The sequence below is a fragment of the Schistosoma mansoni genome, chromosome 2 (assembly GCF_000237925.1).
Source record: "Schistosoma mansoni strain Puerto Rico chromosome 2, complete genome".
NCBI classification, from domain to species: domain Eukaryota; kingdom Metazoa; phylum Platyhelminthes; class Trematoda; order Strigeidida; family Schistosomatidae; genus Schistosoma; species Schistosoma mansoni.
The window spans coordinates 23,113,811-23,125,307 of NC_031496.1; the positions used below are offsets into that span (position 1 = coordinate 23,113,811).

Here is an 11,497-nt window from a genome sequence, read left to right on the forward strand (position 1 = left end):
GATCAACTGCATTATTCTTATATAATAAGGACACACGAACGTGTTTAAACAAGATGAATCAAGCGGAGTTCTAAAGTATGAAAAAAAATTCACTGTGCATTCTTTCTCAAATACGTTCTTTACAACATGGAGACAATAACACTATTCGAACAAAATATCACAATATTGTTGAGAGCAATAAAACATAACTGAGGATTTATATTTTCTGTCCGATCGATAATTGGATGTTTATTACTACCATATAGATTTGTTGAAACACATATTTAACAAATAATCAAAAACAGGAATTAATTGTACATTATCATCATACATTTATTGGCTTTTTTATTTTTCTATGTGTAAACATATATGAGAATAATTGTGAAAGTGAAATCAGAATGTCTTACTACACAGTAATCTTGACCTCACAAGTACTTCAGTTGACTCTAATACACATTATATACAATGATTGGGGAATTCAAATATTTCGTATACTACTATGCAGTTAACAATAATTGATTATAGAAAAGCTTATTTTGGTTTAACTCCGAAAAAAACTGTCGGAGAAGCATACCATCGTAGTTCAGAAGGTGATTCATACAAAATTTTGTGTAATTCTTTAGGATTATGAGAATCTATATAATCAGGAACAATTTTTAATACATGAACAGGACAAGTCCGAGGTAAACGAAATTGTAATCGAGGTAGAAACCATGAAGATGAGAAATCTTTTGATGTACATATATATATGTAAGTGCGTGTAGGAGTAGAACACTTAAAAACATTATCAAAAAACGGAACCTGTACAAGAGATTCGAAAAATTCTCTGAAAGAAACAATATCCGTTTTATTAACATTTATAGTTTTAGGATAGAAATCATTGATATCTATGAGAAATGCTCGTTTCGGACTACTTGGTACACCACCAATCATAATCAGAAAATAAAAAATAGATTCTGATTTTGATGATAACAGATTGGATTCAACCTCCTGAATTGATTGTAAAAGTTTTACTTCCTTTGAGTGTAAACTATCCTGCTGGTAAGTAGAAAATAATAATGGTCAGTAAGGGATTGTGAAGACTGTTGAACTTTATTGAAAGCATATGCCAATGAATGTTAGACCATCATTTAAAATCTAGGATCACTGGATGGCTGTTTAGTTCTAGCATGTGACTCCTCAGCAGTGCGCACCCACAACCACGCATGTGAGATCTGAACTCAGGACCTACGGTCTCGCGTGACAACGCTTAACTCCTGGACCGCTGAGCCGGCATCCAACAGTGTTAATGTATAACTTCAACCAATCCACGGCATTGTCTTAGGTGGGTAACTGCCTCACACCCGACACGGTTGAACTCCAGCGGTCACGGCTTCCCACAAGCACTCAAAGATTTATCACTCGAAGTTAGTCACTAGTGTGTCCAGTGCCTTCTGGTTTTAAATCGCCGTCTAACATTGATTGGTTTATGATTTCAATAAAATAATAATAATAATAATAATTGGTCAACAGAAAGTTAACATACCAATTTTATTTCACTATCTGATTCATTTTGAGGAGGATTTAAGAGTGATAAATCTGGGAATTGACCAGTAAAATACATAAACAATTTCATTATTCTACATATCAGGTTACACCGTTCATCAAGTGAAAAATGATTAACTCCAACAGGTAGACAGCAAAAGTCCATTTGTCATTAATAGTAGAATTGAGACAAGTTATGTTTTGAACACATGACAAGCTAAAAATTATTTGAGAAAATGGCGTATTACTTAAAATAAACTTTTAAAGAATAAGATCAAAAGATGTGCCTGATAAATTATGAACAGTTATTAGGACATGATCACTGACATAGCTTTGAAAGCTTCTGAATAAACAGTGAAAACTAACGGTCCACTGTAGCTTTGGATACTAAATTATGAGACACAAGGTGAAGACCAGGAGTTATAGTGGGACGGGGATTCAAACCTATTACTAAATATGTAAAAGTGTTTATACCGGTGAGTTTCAGTAAGCATAAGGATTAGAACATTGAGACAAAACAATATATAATGATATTTAATAACCTTTTAAATAACGCGTTATGCTAAGTTTGTGCGCACGGGCAGTATTCCAGCCTTCGCACAAATCAAATTAAGTGTGATGCATATATATATGGTGCCTCCTTTTACTATCTTATGTACTTAAGTAATAAAGTAAGAGAATGTCACAACAAAAAACCAGAACATTATTGATAACTTACCTGTGTGCAGTTGCAGGTAAAGGAGACTACTTTTAAATGACCACACAGCGTTAGGCTCAAAAGTGAAGTGACCGCACACTGTTTGATCTGAATAGCTTTGTCTGAGTACAGTTTGCAAGAGAGCGATGTCCTTATCATTTTAAAGACATAATAAAAGTGCTTTCTTCCGAATGTGATCTTAGGCAATGACTGAAAACAGTTTTGAATAATTCCGAAGTCAGGCTACAAATTATTTTAGAAGAACCCCAAGAATGAGTATGGCTTGATGGCTACAAAATTGGAATCGGTTGAAACATCTAGAGTACCATAAAAAGTTATGTCCATGTCGTTTTCAGTAGTGGAAAGTGGTAATGGAATCTCCTAGGAAGTATGTGGCAGATGGAGCATTACTGCCGTTAGCTAACAGTATTCTGTATTTGTTGATATCTACCGTTTAGTTCATATAAGAGCTACATCGTCGGACAGCTGCTGGTGCCCAGAGAAGTCAGTTTCTGATGTAGAATACGATGGTCAACTCTGTCGAAGTCTTGGAAGGTTAAGCTATTCTATGTGGCCAACAGGTTCGTGTCACAGAGTCTAAGAGACAGGAATTCGTCTTACAATTCCGACAAAGTGGATTTGCAGAGAAGGTAGTTACGGTAAGACTCACTAATAACGTTTTCCACGAATTTGCTACCGAGTAAAGTAAGGAAATTAGTCAGTTTGCGGTCATCAAATCAAGGCAGCAGGAGCATGTCACAAGGTAAGTCTTTTTATGTAACTCAATATATTATGCAAGTACTTAGTGCTAATTGTAAAAGTACTGACTTATCCAAGATTGGTGTAATTATTTACGGAAAGGCTGTTGTAGGTTTGGTCGACATTGGGGAGGCGCACACTCCTTCTTTACCAGCGTGATAACTTCGACACATGTCATAAAATACAGTAGCAAGATAATGCAAAAGTCCAAGAACTACTGTTAGCAGAAAATGAACGCCAGACGTCGTATATTTCATAGAGGAATACAGACCATACCTTCTCGGTTAGCACTTTTTATTACAGATTGGTTGCAAGGCACTACGGTGACTATTGAGGTGGGAGATGGCACTGTGGTATGGGTATTTACAGGAATTCAACTTTGAATGGACTCATCGTCCAGGATACCAAAGTGAAAACCTCGATTACCTCAGTAGCAGTTAGGTCAAACGGAGATTGACCTTGGTAAAATGCACTTAATATTCCTTGTTTTTGGCTGGCATGGCTGAGTACAAAGGAATGAAGACACCTTCAAACTAGAGCCGAAGAAACATAGTTATTATATCGCGCCGTACGAACCAGCCCAACTGGATATTAAGGATAGAAGCTGAGAGGCACGATGTCCCTGGGGGGATATGAGACCAACTAGTTTTAGTTTCATAGATATACCACACGGTCAACTTATGCACAGTGGTTCACGGCACCACAATTTATGGTTATATCAGTCTTTAAAAGTGCTGGTTCAGATCTGGGACATGAAAGAAACAATGTGTTTTAGGCGGTCAGGCAAAGATGTTGTTGGCCACGACAACAGTGGGACATCCAAGATTACCTTGAGAGTTGTCAGGTTTGTGGAGGGGTAAGGAACCCTCGAAGAGACATCTAGTACCACTAGTAAATATAAAAGCTGAATTTGCCGACTAAAGTCTGGCAGTTGATATAATTGGGCCAGTGTTGGAAACAATAGAAGGAAGGATATTCTAGTAATGGTCAATTATCCTACAGAACGGAGTGGAACAATTCCGGTAAGAAGGATTCATGCAGAAGCAGTGGCAAAAGGAATGTTTGATCATCAGACAAAACAACGGGGAGCACCCAGGTAAATGCACTCAGATAAACAATCCAATTATTACGGAAGCAAAAGGAGACAATGAAGATAGAATTGGAGTGTTCCGAAACAAACTTTGTTGGACGGGAAGATTACGGAGGTTTTGCATAGAAATTTCGGCGTGAAGGGGGGAGTATGTCAATGGAAGGCACAGGTAGAGTATACTAAAAGTGTGTGTATAAAGAATTACTTGGGCTTTTCTACTCACTACAGTCGGTGGTGTGTCATGTAGAAAACCCTTTGCAACGCTAACTATAAGCCTCAAGTTTCTTACTCATTTTTATACGGGTATGACTACACTTTTTTGTCGTCAGAGGGTAGCCTATCCTTGACTAAACAACATTTGATGCAACAAGAGGGAAGCTAAGTAGGTCTGCACATTCTTGTAGGACTCCAAGTTGGGTTCGATCCGGACAAATGGATTTATGTGGATCTATATGCATTAGAAACTCTATGGTTTTGAGAGGTCCAAACAACATGATGCTGAGACTAGCATGGGAAAAAATGAGGGGGGAGGTCACTGGATAGAGTTATAAAGAACTAGGAATAATTGGATAAAAACTCTCGAAGCAGTTTCCCAATCACCCCATTATGGGAGCTATGCGCTGCATAGAAATCTCTATCTGAGATATCCAATGTGTTGTGTACTTTCATCTTTATCATCATCTACTTCACAAAGTTGGGCAAAATCTCGACTCCTTTCCATAGAAACTAGACGAAATTGACGAGTTATTTTGTATCGTGTATGTATTGCACAATACCTTGTGGTATGACTAATGTTGAAGTGATCCTAGTAGTTTTAGGCAGCTTGCTCATCTCTGATGAGTTTGTGAGTACTAGACTTCAGCCAGAAAGACGACCGAACAGTTGTGATGTATGACTGGGAAATGAGTGTGAATTGACAAATAGAACGATTTCCTTAGGAAGGCTCCATTATATTACCACGTCGACGAGACCTGCCCAAGATGCTCTTTCGAGGTGTAAAGTGGTGGTTGGAAGTAGTCGACAGGAAACATAGGACCTAGATTTCGTGCTATTCGTCACTCACCATCTTGAAGGAACAGACGAGTCCTGGAGGACTCGATTCTGTGCCACCTAGCTTCATGATCAGGGACGTTACCAGAAAGCTGTTTGGATGACAAACATGACATTAATCATTATCCAGTGATCAAGCAGTTGTAAATACTCTGCTGAGATCTAATTTTGTAAAGTTTTGTACTTGGTAGTCATTTGGTAAGTCAGTAACAGGGTAGCAAAATGATATGTGGAGCGGGTGGCTTTTTTCGAAAACGGTTGAAGGATAATCAGTCAACAATCTCCAGTACATGATGTGCGAACGTGAAATTAAGTGAAGAGACACGGCCAGTCAGTTGTTAACAGATATTTTGAACATTTTTAGATAATATGAATCCTGAAATGGCACCGTAACGTTGAATCGATTATTACTTCGTAGCTTCCCGATCTCCCTATTATGGCGAAACTTTCGTACGGCTTGCATAAATTTTATGGATAATTTTGGTCAAGGGGGCTCGTGTTCTGTTTGCCTGGAAGCGAAACGAATTGCGAGTAGAGGTAACCTGGATCATGGATAAATCGTAACATGCCGGTGTCCTTGCAGACAAGCTAATACCAGTTGTCTCGACTCCAGACATGATGATAATCACGACTGCAACCATATGAATGACATATAAAAGTTGCAATTGGACATGAACATTCTCAATCCGCTTAAGTATCTCATGAACCCTAACCTCGCAGAGATTCCAGATCAAATGAATGACACAAATAATTTCCTGGATCGTGATGCTTCAGAGGTATTCGAAAGAATAGAACGATCTAGCACTGCAATTGTGTTTAATATACCAGACACATATGCCCTCAAAAATATCAAGTCCAATCTGCTTAGGACCAGCAATATGGCACATGTACCATGTGTGTGCACAAGATTAAAAAGTCACCCTGGTACGCACTCACCTATCCTCTTCAAACCCAACTCGTCTGCAGACGCCAGTGAGTTTCTGACTTCCTCCAATTCCATAAGACAGAAGCAGATTTTCAAGGATATTAAGATTCTTCCAGATAGAACACCATACCAGCAAAAAGCAGGGAGAGATGGCTACAGACCACCAGCGTCAAACTCCCAAACGCGTTATAATCCTAACGGTCTTAAAATTAAGTTCAATTCTAGGAGGATATCTAACTTTACAAATGTACCACCACTGACAAACTCTCCTGAGTCTTCTAAGGTTCAAAACACAAAAGAAAGTAACCACGATGTATGTGGTGTCCATTCTTCTAAAAATGTTGACTTAGACCTATGTCTAAGTAGTAGTGCTGATGACGAAGCGGATAACATTGTCCGAATTAGTGTCCGTGCAACACCCAGTCACAGTAACTGTGCAACTGATAATTGGAAAAATGGTTAGAACATTTATAAAACTGACCACACATCGACATATTCCAACCTTGCAAACCATCGCATGTATGTTTAACAACACTAGATTCTCCTCAAAATACGGAGCTAAAACAAACCGCGAACCTCGGAAATAAACGTCTGGAATATGTAACACATACGTCAGGTATAAAACGTAATCCCAATTAAAAATGACCACATGGCCGCACAAACAGATGTGATAGCCTTTTTGGCCCGGTCCTCAATACGTTCACTATTCCCCATATCATATTTCATACTCAATAGCAATCTAGAGACTTTTATGTAAGCCTGCCTGCTTTTCTGCCGGCAACAGTGAATATATTACAAATGATGACAAAGTTGTTGAATCTACTTCCCCTAACAACTCAATTCTTACCGTAGCCAATCCTACAAGTATTTATGGAACTACAATTTGTGATCTATACTGTAACCTGCTTCACTATGATGCTTCTGACTTTCTTATTCTTTCGCTCAACACCTGCTTTATGTTCAATGAAATTATTCATCTTAAAACCCCCTTATTTCTTGTAAATCCAACTATTGTACTTATTATGGAACCGTGATGTAATTCATCCATGTCTGACTACTCCTTGCATGTAGATAACTACACTTTCTTTACGACCGATCGACGTCATGGTATAGGAGGCGGTACAATCATCTATGTCCGCTCAGGCATCCAGGCGTGTAGATTTCTGGATACATCTCTTGATGCTATAGGTGACTCCACTTGGGTTACCGTAAATTTAGGATCGCAAAATTACCTACTGATGGGTCGCATATACAGACCATCTCATGCGGATACTATCTTTGATAGATTACTAAAAAACATATTCGTCACCGCTTCGCACCAACCGCATACGTCTAAAAACACATGAGGTTCGACTTCGGTATCGGGCCGATATAACAAGTTAGTTGAAGAATTAGCACTTTGTGGATGGGTCAAACAAGTCCGAAAATCGACTAAAAGAAATAATACACTTCATTTATTATTTACAATCAATATCGACTCTATATCATTGCACGTTAATCTTGAGTTTTTTACGATTGATCATAGAGTTGTATTGAGTATTATTCATATAAAATTGAACTCTGATGATGCAATGGTGAACCGGAGCAGACAGTTCGGTCAACAAACCTGGAAACGCTCTGAAACTCTTATTCTATGTTTACCATGGGAACTTTATTTGGCCACAAATAAATTTCCGATTCATACCACAATCTGTCACATTGCCTTCACTGCACTATCCCAATTAGTGGGCATGTGGTTTATAACGTCAATAGGGACCAGACTACTTTTAATACCTTTAAAAGAAAGCTGAGAAAGTTGAAAAACAGCCTCCACAGGTATCATGACGTGTATACACTTCAGAGTATACTTAAGTTGATCGACAGAAACGTTTCATCTAAACGCAAGTATCTTATGAATATAGAAAATAAAGCCCTATGTAGTAATATCCCAGAGTTATCAATAATTCGGCTTTTCAAATCTCGTATGAAATCAAATTCTTTTGATACAACCAATTTTTTATAGTTAACGGAAGGACTATTGACAATCCTGATACTATTTCCGAACTATTCAATCAGCACTTCTCTCAATGCCACAAGACTAAAACGGAAACCTCCATCAATACATTTCCAATGTTGTCATATAGAGATCCATCCAAAATTGATTTCACAACTACCAACAACAAACAGGCCATAGCTGCCCTGAAAAAGTTTTATGACAGTGGACCGGAGATTCCTTCATTTAATATTATAATAATATGTATATATTCTGAAAATAATGATTACAGAATTCACGCCAGTTAACAGGCATGATCAGTATGACATAAATAGTAACATTACATGTAGAGAACAAACATGTGATGTAAGATTGTTCTAGGTTTGCTAGTTCAATGATTGCTTAGTTAGTACATTTATGACATTTATTACAACAATTCAATGAATCAGCAGGGAACTTTTAATTTTTTCTTAAGTGGACAGCCTGTTGATTAATGAACTGTGTTATTTAAGGTTACTTCCTGTGCCAGGACGAATTATTGATAATTACCTACAACTAGAGAAAGTAAAATGAAAACAGGGAGCACGGAACAACAAAACAATGATTACCAAAATATGTCGGTCAGGTTTACCACTGTTCATGTTGGATATTATCCAAATAAGTTAAGGTTGCTAGGGACAGTGTTAGCTTAAAGTGACAACAGGTAAGTGGCTTTACTTAGGGAATCTACCAATAAGACTGGCTAAACATTTAAAGTTCCCATAATCTCACTTGTGGAGTAACATGCACTTACAGGCGCTAGAACATTCAATGCATTTTCAGAGGAGCAGTATGAATCAATGAAGCGAATAATCATGGAAGAGATTTTATCGTACTGACAGAATGTGGTAAATTATTCCAGAGTTTAGAAAACTTACAAATAAAGTAATTCAAATTTTAGTACAGGTTTGTTTCGCTAGTGATAAGCAGTTACGCATGTCGTAATGTGAAGTTTTTGCACATTGAATTGCTCGGTTGGTTGTAAAGGATAGTTTATTCAGTATTTTGAAGAAGAAGATAAGGTTTAGTTTGAGTCTCTCCTTCCATAAAGGGTTGATATCATTGGCTACCTAGAGAATAGTGAAGATACGACTAGTATTCTGATTTTACAACCTGCTACCAGTAGCACATTCTATATACAAAGCTTTCCCCAACCGAGTGAAACCAGAAGTCAGATGCGAAGAGGTAGGAAAGATATATTTGATACGTTATCAATATATCGCGAAGCATTTATTCCAAACTGACTAGTGAACGTAGGAGCTATGTCTCACGCTGGTTCGAAACGTGATCTGGTAAGGATGCATGATCGAAAGCCTTCAGTTAAACAAGTCCACTTAAACAACGTGGTCAGCATCCAATGTCGAACACTTAGAAAGCTATTGATTTCGGGGACTTATTTACAGCTACAGATCACTCCCCACCTAGTGAGGTAGTGATGACCCTAAGACATGACCAGCCAAAAGTTTAAACACAACGAGTTTGTCGTTGCTAAACACTCTTCTGATAGCTTGTTATGTTTAGCAGCGTCTGGTCGTCTTTCCTTACACTAAGAGACCATAATGTACAACATAGTAATGAGGAAACAAAGTACAATGAAAATTTCGGTTCCTTGTGAAACTTCGTCGTTCTTTTCCAGCCGTCCTAGAAAAGAGAAAAAAATAGAACGTGTGCGTGCATGTCGAAAATACACTCGTACTTGCGTAAGGACACAAGATGAGCGGGAAAAAAACTAATACACTTGCTACAGCGTAAAAGTGATCGGAAAAAATTATTTTCTCTTGGTTTTTTTATATGAAAAAAATATATATACGCGCATAAGTAAACAAATTGTTTTTTTTTGAAATAAATAAATAAATAAAAATAAGCATATTACAATAATTCATTTTTTATAATAAATAATGCAAAGGGAATTCGAGTTAAAGTTTGTGTCCTACGTGCAATAGTTGTTTAGATGTTCTGGAAATCTTACACTTCTTCCAGAACGCGTTGTTTTAGGTTTGTTTTCCGATGTTGACGAAGTATCAAGGTGTGTGTCGGCTGTCGTGTGGGGTACTAAAAGTGCAGGAGCCGTGTCGTTCGAATGTACTGAAGGAAAATCGACGTAGCTAGGGTTTCCTTCCAAGTACGCTGCTTTGAGGCGATCGATACTGATGCTATCGTTAGTGCCGTTCTTGTCGACTACATAGTACTTAGGTTCACGTTGAAGAACTTTGAAGAGTCCTTCGTATGCTGATTCGAGAGGTCGTCGATGTGAGTCTCGACGAACGAAGACGTGGGTCCTATGTGGTAAGTCAGGTTGAATGAAAACATCAGTTGATTGCTGTCGAGTGTGAGCAGGTTTAACTGAACGCATTGCGTTTGTAAGCCTGCTCGTGTAAGAGTTTAGATCCATGTTCAATGAAGAAGACGAAGGATCTACGAATTCTCCTGGAAGTCGGAGTGTCGTTCTATAAACGAGTTGTGATGCAGTGTATCCAATGTCAGCTTTCACTGCATTGCGGATATCTAGCAAGACGAGTGGAAGAACGTCTGTCCACTGTGAAATGTTTGTAGCTGATAGTGAAGCTTTAAGTTGTCGATGAAAACGTCCTACCAACCCGTTTGCTTGTGGGTGGTAGGCGGTCATTCGTAAGCGAGTGATTCCTAAAAGTGAGGTCAGAAAACGGAAAAGTCCAGATTCGAACTGGCGTCCGTGGTCTGTAGTGATCGTTGAAGTGCAGCCAAAATTCCCTACCCATCGTTCAACGAAAGCGCGAGCCACTGTTTCAGCAGTAATTTCCTTAATAGGTACTGCTTCTGGTCATCGAGTGAAACGGTCTACGCACGTTAAGAGATATCAGCATCCGTTTGAATCAGGCAAGGGTCATACCAAGTCTAGATGAACGTGGTCGAAACGAGCATCCGGGGTTTTGAAAGAACCTAAGGGATATTTGTTGTGTCTGATTACCTAGAATTTCTGGCAGCTCACACAGGAGCATGCCCACTCCCTCACGTCTATATTTATACCAGACCAGCAAAATCGTTCGGTTATAAGCTTGATGGATGCATGAACACCTGGATGAGAAAGATTGTGCAACGTATTGAAGACGTCGCGTCGATAATTTTTTGGTACGATTGGACGATCCGTACCTGTAGATGTGTCACATAGTAAGGTTTCCTTACCTGTTCCCATCTGTTTAATACGCAGTTTAAGAGTTGTCAAGGATAACTCGTGCTGAAGATCAGTGTTTTCTTTTTGAAGCTGAGCGAGTTTAAGAAGGTCGATTCGCTGGAAACTGTTCAAGGAACTTATTCGAGACAAAGCGTCTGCGACTACATTGTTTGCTCCAGAAATGTGTTGTATATCTGAAATAAACTGCGAAATGTATTCTAGTTGTCGAGACTCACGGGGTGAGGACTTGTCTGAAGATGAACTTAAAGAGAAGGTAAGAGGTTTGTGATCGGTAAAATATGTGAATTCTC

General features: G+C 38.5%; 1 protein-coding gene across 1 annotated transcript; it reads right to left on the reverse strand.

Annotated features, from left to right (window-relative positions):
- Positions 1 to 510: 510 nt before the first annotated feature.
- On the reverse strand, positions 511 to 1,669 carry Smp_171280 (hypothetical protein; the record flags this gene model as incomplete). Its single annotated transcript, XM_018796128.1, has 2 exons — positions 511 to 1,017; positions 1,505 to 1,669. The coding sequence occupies 2 exons, from the start codon at positions 1,667 to 1,669 to the stop codon at positions 511 to 513; spliced, it is 672 nt and encodes a 223-aa protein (XP_018650372.1).
- Positions 1,670 to 11,497: the final 9,828 nt, after the last annotated feature.